Below are 17331 nucleotides of genomic sequence, written 5' to 3' on the forward strand. Positions count from 1 at the left end.
ACAGAACTGGCCTGGCTGGCTTCTAGCCACCCTCCCACAGCACCTCTAGCAGGGGATGGGGAGGAGGCATTGCTGTAGTCCAAGTTCCCAGTAAGCTGCATGGCCACCCAACCACCTATTTAGCACCGCGCAGGTGCTCGGTGAACTGGCCCGGAGCGAGGACCTGCCGGGGGGAGAGAAGGGGCACCCCTTCCCCAGCCCCCAGCCTGCCATGGGAGCGGCGCCCCGCCCCAACTCAGCTCGCGGCCCGGACCTGTCGTGGCCGGGGCAGGGCAGCTGGATCAGGCTCAGCCACAGCCCAGGCCAGCCCCAGGTGTGGCCAGGGCAGCGTGGCCGGACTAGCCCCAGAGCAGCCCAGACCCAGTTGCAGCCAGGGCAGTGAGGCCCGCCCCCACCCCGGAGCGGCCCAGACCCAGCAACGACCCGACCCCGTAGCAACCCTCCCCCGACTCGGACCTGCTGGGGCAGGGGGAGGGGCACCTGTCCTCCAGCCTCAGAGCTCCTGTGGTGGGGAGAGAGCTCTGGAGGGAGCCCTCTTTCCCCACTATAGCCCCAGAGCACCCTCCTGCACCCCACACCCCTCATCCCCTCCCCCACCCAGAGCCCACACCCCCAGCCAGAGCCTTCACACCCCTGCACTCCAACCCTCTGCCCCAGGTCTGAGCCCCCTCCCACACTCGAACCCCTTGGCCACACCCCCACCACATGAATTTTGTTATGTGCACCAATATGAAGGTGATGTGTCACATACAACCTCCAAACACCGGTGCACATAACCAAATTCATTCCTCACATGGGTGGGAAAAATCAGAGGGAACACTGCATAGCCTGCTTTCCTTTGGCTATGCCCAGCATCCTGATGGCTCCCTGGGAGCTGAGAGCAGCTGGAAAAGTCTCTGAGCCTCTCTGAACCCTCTGGAGCTGGTGCAAAACTGCTCTTGGGATCAGGAAATCACCGCGAATCCCCCACCTTCTTGCAGCTAGAGGACAGAGGGATGATCTCTGGGGTTAGGGCTAAAAACCACTGAACTGCGCAGTCAGTGGGCTGTTGGCTAGGGCCAATGCAGCACAAACTGATTTCCACGGTGCAGCCGTGACTTTGTGCCGTTTGAGTTTCCCCTCGGGGTGCCCTGCCTGCATCCTGGAGCTCACACACTGGACCGCCTATCCCTTTGGTGCTGTGTAATGAAGCAAGTTTCCATCTCAGCAGCACCTGGGGGCAATCCACCATGGAGAATGACAGAAGCTAAGGGAGCAGGCACTTGGTTGGCTTGAAGGATGAGGTGGCTAATAAGCATTTAGAGTCCTTGAATTCACATGGCAAAGTTCCTGGAAATGTGCTTGTCTTATTCATGTATGCTGCCCGGCAAAGCACGCCGCCCCCAGCATGACTGGTGCAGGAAATGGAACATGTAATGAAAGAGCAAGCTGTCCCCTTCCACCACCCTGCAGTCCTGTTCCCACAAAGTGAATTAAAACATCTTCCGTTCCAGCACGGCAGATGGCTCTTTTGAGGTGGTGGGAGTGGGAGCAGCTAAGGAGTCCTCCAGCTTTTTGTGTCTTTGGGGTTTGCAGGGCATGGCTGTCTGTCCAGCTAGCCATCAAGAGAGGTAGGGCACTAGCCAGGTACTCAGGACACCTGGCTTCTATTCCTGATTGTCCCACTCACCTGGTGTGTGACCATCGGCCGGTCACTCGACCGCTCTGTGCCTCAGTTTCCCCTCTCACCACTTGTCCGTCCTGTAAGCTCTTAGAGCAGGGCCTGTCCCTCATTCTGTGTATGTACAGCACTTAGCACATTGGGGCGCTGATCTCAGCTGGGACCTCGACAAATAGGACTTGCCATCCTTACATTGGTACAGTTCACAAGCCCACATTTGGCTGTAATTCCATTGTGACTTCTTGGTGGCGCTCAGGGGGTGGGGAACTGAATAACGCGGGCCTGCCACTCCTTGCAGTTACACCCGTTCTTGAGTCTGCCTGTACCAGAGCTGGAGGTGTGATTTCCAGCTCAGGGATGTGCACTCCCTTGGGTCGAGCAAATGGGCTAAAACCAGAAGTGTAGCCATAGCAGCACAGGTGGCAGGCTGGGCCAGTCACCCCAAGTACAGTTCCCTCTCACCATCCCACCCCAGCTCCCTGGGTACTTGCTCTGACCCTGTATACCTCCGTGGACTTCGGGGGTGTTATTGGTGATTTACAATGGTACACATGAGAAGTCCTGCTGGTGTCAGCTGACAGACTGGCCACCTCTCTGAACTAGAGGTTCGAGCCAAGCTGCAAAACCTGGATCTGGGTTAGAGTCTGGATTTCAAACCCACCACTAGGTTTGAGGGTGTGTCGATCTGGAGTTCTGGTTTGACTCATCAAGGAGGTAGGAGAGGCTGTCATCCTGAAACTGGGATTCAGGTTCCAGTCCATCTCCCCCACAAAGTGTATGAGGGAGTTCAGATTTTTGAGGAGGTGGTTTATTTGGTGAGCCTGGATAATGTGCTCAGTGCTGTACAGCACAGAGAGTCAGTGTCCTCCGCCTGGCTCCCAAGGTGAAGGGCTGCGACAAGACCCAGCAAGCTCTTCACCATCAGCTCCCTGCCTCCATCCTTGCTCTCAGCCCCGCCTCCACCTCTCCACAATCCTCTCATCTGACTGCTCTCCCACTGCCGGCTTTGAACTTCTGCCCTGCTGACCCCTGAGCCAGGCATCCACCCCCTCTCCTTCCTGCCCTGTCCTCCTCATGCCAGTAGATTGCTCACCTGCTGCTCCATCCATTGTCCTGTCTGACTTAGGGCCTGATCCACAGCCTACACCAGTCAGTGGAAAGATTCCCACAGATGTCAGTGGGCTGTGATCCAGGCTTTAGTCCGTAAGGGGATATCTACACTGCCGTGTAAGCCCGGGGTTCGGACTCAAGCTCAGGCCTGATCCCCTTTCCATCTATACACAAATCACACTAACCCAGGGTCCTAGGCCCCATGGGGATGAGGGTCTGAGCCTGAGTTAAGCCAGGACCCAGGGTTTAAGCCCTGTTGCTTTGCAGTGCAGTCACAGCCCCAGCAGACTCATGCTCTGGGACTCCACCAAAAGTATCACACAGTCCAAAGTTCTTTGTCCTCTGGACAGTCCAATTTGGTGGACAGTCAAGTTTTCCTAGGCTGCACTGTGAACCAAGGGCTAGAAAGGCCACACCTCAGGAGAGCGCTAGGAAGTCTGAGAGATGGCTGGTTGACCTCAAGCCTGCCTTTTGCAGTGTGGATGCCGGAGCCCCGGTTTCGGGTCCAGGTTCGAAAATTCTTGACCTTGGGTTGAGAGTCAGTGTAGATGCTCAGTTCCTGGGTTCTCTAACCCAGGGTCCACTGACTCAAGTTCCACTAAGCTGAGGCTTACATTGCAGTGTAGACATACCCCGAGGCTGTGTGGATGGGATAAGTGCCTTTACCCTGTAGAGCAGATCCTGAGAGCTGCGGCACTCCAGGCTGCATCTCCCATTGACTGCAAGGCTTTCCTGAACACCGGCATCCCGCTACCATTGATGTCAACGGCAAGACTTCCATGGACTTCAGCAGGGGCAGGGCCTCAGTCTGTCAAGTGCCGAGTGAGGGCCTGATCCTGTAAGGTGCAGCGTGCCCTCAGCCCCCAGTGATATCTCAGGATCAGGCCCTTCATGTGCAGCACCGAGCGGCCATCAGATTAGGCCATGGATGCTGGACTGCGGCACCTCCAGTGAACCAGGCAAGAGCAGCGTGCCATGCAGCCCTCCCAAACTCTCCCCAGTTGGACTGTTGTAAACAGCACCCCATTGATTCCGTCACTTCCCCGGACCCTCGGCGCTATGGAGAGGTGCTGAGGGTGGACCTGGCCACTTGGGGTGGGAAAGGAGAGAGGTGGGGCAGGAGTGGTAGGCTAAGCCACAAGAGCATTTCATTTGTTCCGAGGCACAGTTGACTTGTTTCATGAGCATCCCTTGGACTGCGAGTGACTGCAAAGCCCATAGACTCTGAGCACATTTCCTTTGTACTTTGTCTCTGTGGGTAGTTTACATGGAGTCTCTTGTAAGCAAGCGCCATCATTGGGTTGTGTTGGAAGTTCTGGTTAGGTTACAGCCATGGAATGGCGAGGGGAGATTTTTACGGGAATGCAGCTCTCCCTTGATAGATTAAACTTGTAAACAGCTGGGGTTGCAAAGCAGCTGAAACACACTGCTGTTAAAAACCACCTTATAACCTTTCCAGTAAGGATCGCAGAATACTCTGCACAGATGAGTAATTATCATCTCATTTACAGGTGGGGAAACTGAGGCACAGGTGCTTCCCTTTGCTATAACTCACTCTTGGGGGGCAGGAATGGGTTTTAATTACAGAGGGGCAGTGATGTCTTTAATCCACACTAGTTTGATGAACCCCACAGAGTAGCTTGAGGAGGGTAGGTGCCCTTAGACTCCATCCTGTCCCTGACTCCGCCCATGGGATGTTTTGATTTTTTTTTTATTATTATTATTTTTGTAGGGTTATATGAAGCCCTTGAAGCAGCCAGAAAACTCGATCCTCTGCGACCCGTCCTTGGTGGACGAGATATTCGACCAGATCCCCGAGTTGCTGGAGCACCACGAACAATTCCTGGAGCAGGTCCACAACTGTGTGCAGAACTGGCATGAGAAGCAGAAAGTGGGAGACGTCCTGGTACAATCTGTAAGTGCAGCAAACCTTCCCCCCACACATACCCTGCGTTACGGCGCCTGGGGCCATCGCTGGGCAAGGTTCACATTGACTTCAGCCGAAGGATGGGGACCTGTGTGCCAATGACAAGAATCCATATTAACTTGTCCAGCTTAACTTTAATCCACAGGACATGAGGAAGGTCAGTTCTGTGCCAGATATGGAAGTGAGTCATTATTTGATGATCTGGGCATGGGTAACATAAACTAACCACCGTGCCTATAAACAGACGGAACCATGGAGCAGTAAAGCTCTTAATAAGAGCAGGAAGCCCAGGCAAGAATGCCAAGTGCAGATTGCGTCGCTTTTGCTCATGGTGGTGAGCTGTCCCTGTCCGGACTTCATTGCTGCTTGGCTGGGTAAATGCTACCCATCATGAGTAACAGTTGCACAATCTGGCACCTCTTTAGAAATGACATCAGGAGGCTGAAACTTTGCATTCTCTTTTAATGGGCCAGATCCTGCTAGCCTTCCCTGCCGCAGCTCCAGGCTTACACTGGTGGAACTGAGATCAAGATCTGGCCCGCTGACTCCAGATCAAGATGCCTCCGTTCCCCAGGCCAAAAACCAAAAATGTTTTTTCTGAGCCCTACCAGCCCACTTTAGATATGAAAAATCCAGCCAGGCTACCTCTGATCTCACCCCCTGGAATGAAGAGCCCCCATCAGAAGTTAGCTGACAGTGTTGTTGGCGAGGCGCTAGGCAGAACAGAATCCAGTTTGTCTTGGCCACGAGCAGGCAGGTCTCAAGGACACACACATATCCACGCCCCCGAGAGCAGGTCCAATGAGTTTGAAGGTGCCTTTTCTAGAAAGTCTTGCTCCTACTTCTTCTCTAGTCTCAGAAAACGACATGTGGCAGGGGAAGTTAGGACTCCCAGTTCTAATCCCAGCTCCGCCACTGGCCAGCCATTTGGCCGTGAGAAAGCCACTTACCTTCCTGATGTCTCCTCTGTGAGCTGGGGAGGATAACTCCCAGTTCTCAGAGGGTGGTCAGGCTTACTTAGTTTTTGTGATGTGCATTGTGCAGCGCCCCAGAAATGCCAAGCCTCGTTAGAAATAAAAGGGACAGCATCTGAGATCACGGATGCAATGCGCGCAAGGTTTAGTGGTTTCCCCAGGAGAGTCCTGAGAGCCCCAGATGTCCCAGTTTTATAGGGACAGTCCCAATCTTCGAGGCTTTGTCTTATATAGGTGCCTATTAACCCCCCACTCCTATCCCAATTTCTATCCTCGTCCCAGTTTTTCACACTTGCTATCTGGTCACCCTAATCTACACTTGTATTTAGTGGCAAAACTTCCCCATCCTGGCTAACCCGGACAGGCTCCTCCAGGGGAGGAAACAATGCAAGCCCTTGTGTAGACAGGACTCCTGCTACTGCTAGCACTGGTCGCGCTGCATCAGGGTCAGCAGCGGTGGGGCATTCTTTGCCAATGAACTCTAGTCCAGGCAAGCCTGAGGTACTCGCCCTGCCTCCTGGTGATAGACTCCCTGCTGACGGAAGTCTGCCTTCACAGCTGAGCAGCGGTATATGTACTGCAGGGACGTAAACAGCTGCAGACATAAAGAAGGAGGGGCGGAGTCAAATAAGTTTGAGAACCACTGCTCCAGAGTCCCAATAGGGGTCACCCTGCAGGGCTTGCTACAGATCAGCAGGAGGCGCTCTCCACCACAGGGCTTCCATGGCTTCTAGAGTTCTGTGGCCTGGGTTCTGCCGGAGGTCAGACCAAAAGATCGCGGGGTTCGCTTCTGGCCTTGGAATCTGTGACTCTGTGCCAGCCTGAGGAGGACGGTACTGAGCCCTGGTCCTGAATCCTGATCTTCCTGAGTGCAGCACGCTGCACTGCTGCTTCCACATGCAGGCTGGTGAGACGGCTCATTCCCACAGAAGCCTCTTTGCATGGCAATTGCTGCCTGGCAGCAGAGAAGTGTGCAGGCCACCAGGGGCTTATTGCCAATCCTGGTGCCATCTGGGTAGGCTGGGCACTAGTGCCTCACCCCAAAGGTAGTGCTGCTGGAGCAGCGGTGCGGCCTCCCATAAAGATTCAGCAGTGACAGACCCTGCTGACACGCCTCACTATGAGTGGGCGACCTGTCTGGCTAGACTGCAAGCTCTTTGGGGCAGGGTCTGTCTCTCTTCTCGTGATGTGGATGTACAGCTCCTAGCACAGTGGGCCCTGATCTCCATGTGGGCCCTCTCAGCGTTGCCGCAGTACAGATAACAAATACCTGTAATTCGGCGAGCCTTAAGTCTGGAAGGGAGAACGCAAAACCTACGGCACCAGAGAGTTACCATTGTTTCGGGAAGGGATGCTGTGAACCGAGCAGCTGTGACTGGAGTGCACGAGCGCTGTCCTTCCAAAGGGAGCCCAGCACGGAGCAAGAACAAGGCAGCAGGCTGGACAAGGGGACGGGGGGTCTCTGCACAGTCCCAGCATGGGTTACACACAGCCCTGAGCCATCCCGAAAATTTCCAACTCAGACTCTTCACGCGGCATTCCCTTCCCACTGGCCCCACGGCTGGTGCACAGGGACCTGTGCAGCCCCTGCCTGACTCCCACAGCAGCTGCCTCTCTGATAAATGAGCAGGGACAAGCAGAATCTAATGATTCAATCAAGCTGGGTTTAATGCACACTCTGGCCCTGGCAATTAAAATGGAAACCAGACTGATGCTGGCATCCTAGCCTCTCACCTAATGAACTGCACGATGCCACGGGGCTTTCACAGAGCTCTGCCGTTTAGCTGGAGATGATGGTGGAGGATTGTGCAGCACAGGACGGGAGAGACACCACTCAGCAATAAAGGAGAACGAGACAAGTTCAAGGCAGAACAAGCTGGCTCAGCTGGGGCAGGGTCACCCAGAGGGGGCCTGGGGTCTTCAGCGGTGGGGCTCCTTCTGCTCCAGGTCTTCAGGGCACTTTGGTGACAGGTCTCGGAGCAAGTGAAGGACCCGCCGCCGAATTGCCACCGAAGACCTGGAGTGGAAGGAGACCCCGCTGCTGAATTACTGCCGAAGACCCGGAGCAGAAGACGCTCTGGGTCTTCAGCAGCGGGTCCTTCACTCGATCCAGGTGTGTTCGGTGGCACTGAAGGACCTGCCGCCGAAGACCCGCTGAAAACTCTCATGGGGGCCCCTGAAAATTCTCGTGGGGGCCCCTGCAGGGCCCGGGGCCTGGGGCAAATTGCCCCACTTGCTCCTCCCTCTGGGCGGCCCTGCTGGGGCCCTGTGGCGGTGTTACCTCAGTAATAAACATGGCCGGGATGATGGATGCCTTGATTAGTGTGATACAGGTGATGCGGTGGCTGGTGAGATTGCCTGTGGCTCTCAAGACAGGAACGCTGATGGCAATCATAACAGGAAGGCTTGGGGTGTTCATTTTTCACCGTCTCCTCCCAGCACACGGCTAGTCGCTGCAGTGAATGTAGCACAGTTGAGGTGGGAAGTCCAAGGTGACCTTCACTGCTTATAATTCTGCCCTGTGAGTTGTGGTGCTGCGCAGGTGTTCCAGATCAGGTGAGGCGTATGTGCCAGTGGGTGTTTGGGGGGAGTCTGATTTTGCTCGTGTTTGTGTAGCAGAAGAGTTGTGTTTTGCGTGTAGGTGTGTGTTCAAGGGCAGTGCCGTGTGTGTTCAGAGCTGTTGGCATGCACATGGTTGTGCTTATGCGAAGATGTGAACAAGTTGGAGTGTGGTGTGTGTCTACTACACAAGTGTGGAGCTTTTTCTTTGCTAGTATTTATATCCCCACAGTGCCTACGAGCTCTAAGAAAGGATCAGGCTCCACTTGTGCTAGGTGCTGTATAAACAGTGGAAAGAGGGAGACATCAGACAGCACACAACAGGTGGATGAAACAGACAGGTGAGAGTGGGGAGTTTAGCCTAAGAGCAGGAGGCTCAGTTCACCACAGGGCCAGACAGTAGTGACTTGGAGGCATGACAGTGTTAGCATTGCAGACGTTCTAAGCAGCAGTGGATGTGCATTCACAGGTGTGTTGGAAAATGTCCCAGACACACCTGAGGCAGGGCATGCATTTGATTGGCCTCTGTCTGGTCCCAGCTTTTCTAGCTGCTGGAGGACCAAGTCTCGCTGGTTCCACCAGCAGATCCTAGATCTCTCAAGGCAACCCATTTAGGTCCAAACGGATTGGTCTTCTCTTCCAAAAGGACAGTGCACCAAGATAACGGAGCCTAAAATGGGGGCACCCTGTCACAAAGGGGCCTCAGGCATTGATGCAGCTTGGTCCCTCCTGTTCACTGCCTGTGGCACACAATACTTCAGTCTCCTGAGGGCTGTAATACTTTGGTCTAATTCGGTGGCAGGGCTTGGTGTGTGTCTGTTGGGTGGTGTTTAGTGGCCTGGGTTAGGAGATCAGACGGATGATCTGGTGGTCCCTTCTGACCTGAAACCTTGTGGTTGCTTATGTGAATGAGACTGTGTTCCTAGGTACATATCAGGGTTTGGTGGGTTGGTGGCTTTAATCTGCAACCTCAACTGGTGTCAACAGGCATAATGCCATTGTAGACAGCGGAGCTTTCCCTCTTCACTCCAGCTGAGATTCTGCCCTGGGATGTGTGTGTAGTGTTAGCATTTTGGAGGTGCGCATGTGTGGGTGCTGGGGTGCTGAATGCCTCCATCCCATATTTGTTCGAATTAATTAGTTGGTGTTTGTACAGCATTTTAAAGATGCAGTGTGCTAAGGATTCTTGTGGGGATTGTGATTCTGAAAGTGGAATTGTCTTTTAAATACATATTTTAATGCCGACGTCAAACAAGGTCTTTCATCATAATAACCAGCCCCTTGAGCATATTGATTACCTCCCAGCCCAGAAAAAGTGAGAGGCTGCTCATAAAGCAAAGGCCAGCAGCTCTAGAAACATAGTTCCTGGCCCTGGTGCCCTTGCCACTAAGGCATTGGTGCCATCAGACTGTGCTATGTGCCTCGTCTCTGTTTTGAAGGATTCTCGGTTCCTGATCTTTCATTTTGCACAAGCTAAAACCAAGAGCAGATATCGATCTATGGCCTTGGAGCGGTCTGGCTGCTGCTCAGCACCCAGCCTCAAGCAGGAATGTTACAAAGTCCCCAAAACTGTTTTTGAGCAGGCGTTGGAGAAAGCATCTAGGAAGCATCCGCAAGGCCTGAATAGATGATCACAGCATCACTAGAAAGGGAGTGAAGATACCGCATGGATTTATGGCTCATTCCCTTCTTGATCTCAGCGACGGCATGAATCACAGTGATGGTGGTGTACAATCTGTCAGGCTGGAATATCATTGGGAGGGGGCTGATGAGCTGTTCTCTGGGTTAGAGGGAGCCCAGGGCATGAGGCAGCTGCCAGTGTGTGTACACACAAGGGAGCATTCAGGTTTGTCTATGCTTACCTGCTGTCACAGTCCACATGGGACTTTGGTTTCTCTTCCCGTCTTTCCTAAGCTAAGCAGGCTCTGTTCAAGGGCTAGGATGGGGAACCTTTAAGCGGAAAGCCAAGTGCTGCAGAATGTTAATAGTAAACCAGCGTCCAGGGAGCTATGTTACTGCATGAGCTGGGCTGCTTTTTCCACTGCCCTGCAGTGCCACAGTACCCTGTACTGCCACTTACATCTGTGCAGAATGGGTGCAAAACACTCCATGTCCCATTCTGCAGCCAGTGTCCCTTGCTGCAGCTGAACCGAAGCCAGTGGCACTGGCTCGACTTCCGACTGAAGATTTGACCCATAACAGGATCATTGAATTGAAGGCCGTGGAGCTGGGCTGAGGTTCTGGTCCTGTCACTATGGTCTAGTACTGTTCTATACTCACTCTGATCAGGTGTGACTGACAACATGGGACAAAGCGGGGGCTGGTATTTGCAATAAGACCTAGAACCCCAGCTCCTGACCCTTTGTGGGGATATTAACCCAGGTATCCTGGCCAAGATCCAGCTTTTGCTGAAGACGTTCTCTGAATTCCCCCTGCAGTTGAAATGAAGAAGCAAAGTGCCAGGGGAGGCGGGGGTGTATTTGGATGAAGGGAGCTGTATAAAGGCTCTTGCTCCAAGCCCTGCCTCGAGGAAGCGATGCCAGTGCTGGGGAGGAGCAGTAATGGGATGGCACACACAAGAGGCAAGCCAGGCCTAATGCTTCATCCCCAACTCAATCCCTTTTTCAGCCTTTTCCTTGATTTTGGCAGGGGCAGGGCCATGCTGGAGCCAGGAGCCAATTGAGCTTGTGGCCGCTGTGGGCTGTTTAAAGCCACGCTGCTTGGGCCAAATGGAATCCACACAGTGTTAAGGGTTGCCTCGTTCGGGCTAATGCTAGACTTCGGAACATCTCCTGGCCCCCTGCTCTGATGCTGTTTAAAATCAAGCTGCATCTGAGCCAGGGAGGAGAGAAACACTGCACGGCTTCTTGCCAGGAGGTAGCTCTTGCCCCAGGGAGCGGAAGCAGGCCAGCTGCGCGACAGATGTTCCCACTCGGCTGTAGTACTCCGGAGCCCAAGATGTATGTGTGTGTAATTTACTGGAGCTACTACCACCGTATTTTGTGTTATCAGAGTGCAGGGTCGTTGCCCAGGGTAAGCAGGTCCAGAGGCAAAGAGCTGGGGTGTTTAAAGGAGATCACACATTTGTAGTGTTTCTTTTTCAGATGGGAATGATACTGCAAGGCAGGAAAGGATGGACTTGTGATTAAGGGTCAGGTCTAGGAGATGTGGATCCTGCTATTGTGAGGAACTTTTCCTGGCTAGCAAAAGGATCTGAGTCCTCGCTCTCTCTCCCTTTATGCAGAGGTCTGCCTGACCTCGAGGACTTTCCTTGCGCTCTCCTGTGTGTCAGAGTCTTCATAACCCCAACAAGGCTTGGCCCAGGATTCCTGAGGGGCTCAACCCCCAACCTTGTCGTGGTCACTAGGACAGGGGCTAGGGTGTCCCCACTCCATGGTGCTCTCTCCGCACCAGATGCTTCCCTGACCCCACTGATCATTGCATATAGTTCAAAGCAAATACAATTTATTAAACAACAACCAATTTTAAAAAATGGGAAAGGTTAAAGGAAAACACGTCACCTTGCTCTGTGGTGTGGGCACATCATAACCAGCGTCTCTGTAAGGGCAGTTCACAGTCTGTTCCTCACACTTTCCAGGCCTCCTGCCCAGGCTTGGCTGTGCTGCAGGGACGCCGCGGGTCTGACACTTGCTCTGGCAGTGGCCACATGCCCTCAGGCTCTAGGTGGCAGGACCCTTCTTTCCAGCATCAGCCCCGCCCCGTCAGGTTACAATCCCCCTTCAAGTCCAGCCTGCCATACCGCTTGGCTGGGAGCATCTCCCTGCACTGAGCCCGTTGCCCAGGGTCCCACCTCGCTCTCCTCAGCTGCTCACAGCACTCGGCTTCGGACTGCTCCAGCCCCAGCTCCAGCTCCACCACTCTGCCTCAGCTCCAGCTCCCTTCTGCCTCAGCACTGCTGCTGCTGCTCCTGCTCCTCTGGCCCTTCTGGCTCTGGCTCTGCTGTCTCCTTAGCTCTGCCCAGCTCACACAGAGGGAGGGACCCCGTGCTCTTGACTCCCTCACTGGCCTGTCTGCTCTGTCAATCAGGCTGACCTGGTGCATTGGCCTCTCCCCATTGGCCCTGGGCACTATCAGTCTCAGGGTCTTGATTTCTCATTGGCCCTTCCCCTTTCTTTTGGTACTGGGAGCTAGCTAACCAGAAAAACCCACAAAGTTTCACCAAGGGACCAACAGTCCCCTTACATTCCCCCTTGCTAAAATTCTGTCACAACCAGAATGTTCACACCAGCACATCCAGGTCCCATAGCAACAATAGTCACCAGCATCGTGTTATATAAAAAACATTAACAATTAACGAAAGAACATTGAACACATTTAACGTTCGATATCCAGTTCTTTATACGATACATGCTAATATTCATTAAAACACTACATAGAACCGGTAACGAGCACCTCTAAGTTTGACAGGCGGAACACCCTTACGAGCCCTCTGGGACCTTCTTCAGACTGGTGGTTCATCACTTACATTTTCTATTCTCCTGCCCTCGGGTAACACTGGGTCAGTTTGAGGGATCTGGCCATTCCCCCACTTTGGTCCCCTCCATTTTTGGTTTGTGGGACTAGAACCCATCCCCCGCATTGGTTTCAGTCTCCTCAAGATATGCTGATCTGTGCCCCCTGTAGTCCCTGATCGGACTAAGAGTCAGGGCTGGCCTTACCGTGAGGCAAACTGAGGTGGCCGCCTCAGGTGCCAGAGGGGCCACTAGGACCCAGAGTGTAGAAAATTGTGTCTGCTGCTGGTGCATCTGTATTCTCTCTGCTCTAGATGCCCAGAGATGGTGGAGTGCTGTGCTGGAGGAAGGAGGGGACAAGAGACATAACAGGCAGGCAGGAGAAAAGGTGAGAGGGAATAACAGAAAGCAGCAGGAGCTGCAGGGAGAAGGAGGAGGAGGAGCCTCTTATGTACCTCGCTAGCACCCCCAGGAGCCTGGACCGATGAACACCAGCTTCTCAGGGAGCTTCCTGTTTCCTGCTGCTTCCCTGAACCCACTTGAGGAGACCAGGCAGTCAGCTGAAGTAGTAGGAGCCAGTTAGGCCCTTAAGACGCTGATATCTTCCCTCACTCAGGCCCTTCTACCAGCCTGCTTATTTGTCCCCTTCAACTGGGTGTTGAGAGCCACTCTAGCTGGCACAGAACAGCAGTCATGAGTGAAAGAAGAAAACGCCCCTCTGGGGCAGCATTCAGAAAAAGAAAGAAAGCAAAGGAGGCTTTTCTATCCAAGCAGGAAGGAGCTCTTCTGAGATACATAGACACAAATGTTCACGGTGAGCCTTGCGGCCCTAGTGAGGATGTGAGTGGTGAGGAGATGCCTGATCTTCCAGTTAGTCAGAGTGCAAGTGACCTGGCAGCTACTGCAGCATCCATATCTCCATGTCAAATGGATGTAGCCATGCACATTCCTGAAGAAAAGTATAAATCAGAGAAGAGTGTGGAGGAGGCGCAAGAAACAGCTACTGCTGAGTTTAGTTCCTTAAAGTCTAGATGATCCAGGCGTGTGGACCCACTTGAGCAGTAGCCTGAGGAACATCCTTGTACTGCATGGGCCACAGCAAGTGAAAAACTTCATGTTCCCCAAGACAATGAAAATAGAAGTTTCCATCGAGCACGTTACTGGCGTGAAATCCCCAATGGTGACAAAGTGGAGAGGCCATGGCTTATGTCCTCAAAAACCCAGAATGCTGCACACTGTTTTTGTTGCAAACTCTTCCAGTCTAATGATCCAGCCACGTTGCGTTCTACAGGAACAGAGGGCTGGAAAAATCTGGCTAGAAATCTGGCATGCCATGAGAAGGCAGCAAATCACCAGAGAGCATTCCATAGGTGGAAAGAGCTTGAGATGAGACTAAAGTTAAAGGCCACCATAGATTGCATCAGAGTCTCTTTATTGGCAGAATGTTCTGAAAAGGCTCATTGCCATTGTGAGAATGCTTGCTACCCAAAACCTAGCACTGCGTGGTACTTCAGATCAGCTGTATGTGCCAAACAATGGAAACTTCCTTAAAATTGTGGAGCTCATGGCTGAGTTTGATGCTGTACTCCAGAAGCATCTAAGAAGAGTCACCACCCAAGAAATGTATGCACATCACTACCTTGGAAAAACAACTCAAAATGAGATCATACAGTTACTGGCAACAAAAGTCAAACAGAAGATTGTGGCAGATCTGAAGTCAGCAAGATATGACTCTCTTATTCTGGACTGCACACCTGACATCAGCCATATGGGACAAATTACTTTAATGGTGCGTTTTGTAACAACAACAGAACCTAGTGAAAATATCCCTGCAGTGGTGACTGTCAGAGAGCATTTTCTAGAATTTATTGACATTGATGATACTACAGGAGCTGTTATGACAAATGTGCTTCTTAAAAAGCTGGAAGATATGGGAATTGCAATAGCTGACATGAGAGGTCAGGGCTACGTTAATGGTGCCAGCATGAGAGGAAAGAACAGAAGAGTGCAGACACAGATCTGAGAATTAAACCCTCGAGCTTTTTTTGTCCCATGCAGTTCTCATTCATTGAACTTGTTGGTCAGTGATGCAGCATCAGCTTCTAGTGAGGCTGCTGAATTTTTTAATGTAATTCAAAGCATCTATGTATTTTTCTCTGCATCAGCTCATCAACGGCAAATTTTGAAGCAACATCTGGGAACATCCTCCCTGACACTGAAACCACTGAGTGCCACACGATGGGAAAGTCGAGTGCGGACAATAAAACCTATCAAACATCTGCAGTGCCTGAATGGAAGATAGATGATACCATAGTTGCCATGATGAAGGATAATGGTATGACAGGAACTGTTCGTGGAAGAACAGTGGCAGAGGGAAATGGAATCACCAGAAACATAAATAATTTCAAATTTTCTGTGTGGCTTAGTGTTGTGGCATGATGTACTGTTTGAAATAAATGTTGTAAGCAAGAGACTCCAAGGTGTTGACCTTCATACATCTGGATCAATGGAACAACTGGACCAAGCAAAATCATATCTACAGTCTTACCGGTCAGATGAGGGATTTCAGAACATTCTGAAGAGTGCACAGAAGTTAGCAAAGGAACTTCACACTGAAGGTGTTTTCCCACCCAGTCAAGAATACAAGAGTCACTGAAGAAGACGACATTTTGATTACGAGGCACAGGATAATCCCATAAGAGACCCCAAACAACAATTCAAAGTTCAATTTTTTAACCAGGCGCTAGATTGTACAATACAGTCAGTTGAAGAACGTTCCATGCAGCTCAAGGAACACAGCAGTATATTTGGAATGTTGTATGATATTCCAAAACTCCTCACTATACCTGAAGAAGACCTACACCAGCAATGCAGGGCACTAGAGACAGTGTTGACACATGATGACGTGCACAATATTGATGTGAGTGATTTAGGTGATGAACTGAAAGCCCTCTCAAGATACATTTCAGCAGGATCAACACAAATAAGATGACCACCCTCTTTTCAAACCCTTTTGTTGCTCTGCATATACTTCTAACGCTTCCTGTAACAGTTGCCATGGAGAACGCAGCTTCTCCAAGCTGAAGTTAATAAAAACACATGTACGCTCCACAATGACACAAGAGAGGCTGGTCGGCCTTGCAACCATCTCAATAGAGCATGAGCTGGCCCAGACTGTGGACCTACAGCAGAAAACAATTCAAATCTTTGCAACCAAGAAGGCACAGAAAGCACCACTTTCATTATTCAAACAGATAAAAATGCCAGTGTTTACTAAGCAGACAAGAAAAGTTACATTTGCTGTTCAGGCGTTTGAAAGTTAAGCGTTACTTAAAATTTTTGAACAAGGCATTTAAAATTGTTGGTTCTCCTTTATTGGGGTAGGTAGCAGAGCAGTACCATGAGAGGAGTAGAACAGGAAGAAGGCAGAATTGAGACCTTTCAAAGTTTTGGCCCAAACGAGGAGGCATGGGGGCATCATTTGAACTCCCTGCCTCAGGTGTCAAAGTGTTGTGGACCAGCCGTGCTAAGAGTGCAATCTTTTAGCTAGTCCCTGTGTACTACTCTCTCAGGAGCACCTCATTCAGGCTGGATGGTGTAAACTGGTAGCTTGGGATTGTTGTGAGTGACTGTAATGTGGGGATTCAATTCCCACTTGTTCTGTATTTTATTGCACCCTCTGTGTCTATCGTTATGAGCTAGTACACGGTCACCAGACCTGATGAGAGCCTCACTGGACTTGCGATCATAAGTCCTTTTCCTACGTAGGGCTGTGTCTTTAGTTGTACTGAGAGCAACTTCACAGGCTGTCTTCAGCCTGTCATGGTGACCTTTTATCCAGTCATCAGAATTAGTCACCTCATCCTCCTCAGGGCGCTCTCTGTCCAGAATATCTAATGGCAACCTGGGATCTCTCCCAAACAGGAGATAAAAGGAGCATAACTTGTCGATGAATGGACATGGCTGTTATAAGCCAACACCAACTCAGGGAGATGTTCCAGCCAGGCACACTTCATTTCACCTGGGAGTGTTCTTAGCATGTCATGCATTGTCCGGTTAAACCTCTCGCATGGAGCGCTTCCTTGCAGGTAACAGGGTGTTGTTCAGCTTTTGGCTACGCCGTACAGTTTGCACAATTTAGATATCGCCTCTGACTCAAAATTCCTCCCCTGATCTGAGTGTAACCATACCAGACAACCATAGTACATGAACCAGTTTTTTATGAGGGCTTTGGCCATTGTCCATGCTGTCTGGTTTCTAATTGGAACAGCGACGGTGAATTGGGTAAACGTCTGTGAGAATCAGTACGCTCTCATACCCCTCTGAAGATCTCTCTAGCCGTGTGTAGTCCATCGCTAGGATCTCCATTGGAGCAGTCACATTAGTACAGGTCAAAAGGGCTTGGGTGAGTGGAAACACATCCTTGGTTAGGGCATACCGTTTGCACTGATGGATCTACGATTGCACATTGTTACCCATCATGGGCCAGTAACAGTTTCACCTCATCACCTCCAGAGTGCTCCTTCCTCCAGAATGCCGCCTGTGATCATGCCTGGCTTCATAAACTTGCCAGTGTAGTGACACGGGCACCACTAACTGCCACACTTTTTTGCCATCTCGAGGATGATA

General features: G+C 51.6%; 1 protein-coding gene across 1 annotated transcript in view; it reads left to right on the forward strand.

Annotated features, from left to right (window-relative positions):
* Positions 1–17331, forward strand: part of ARHGEF17 (Rho guanine nucleotide exchange factor 17) — a 259995-nt gene that overhangs the window by 188102 nt on the left and 54562 nt on the right. Inside the window, exon 3 of the mRNA XM_050930300.1 lies at positions 4503–4685. Within this exon, the coding sequence (XP_050786257.1) occupies positions 4503–4685 (183 nt within the window). The remainder of the gene's footprint in view (positions 1–4502; positions 4686–17331) is intronic.

The sequence above is a fragment of the Gopherus flavomarginatus genome, chromosome 1 (assembly GCF_025201925.1).
Source record: "Gopherus flavomarginatus isolate rGopFla2 chromosome 1, rGopFla2.mat.asm, whole genome shotgun sequence".
NCBI classification, from domain to species: domain Eukaryota; kingdom Metazoa; phylum Chordata; order Testudines; family Testudinidae; genus Gopherus; species Gopherus flavomarginatus.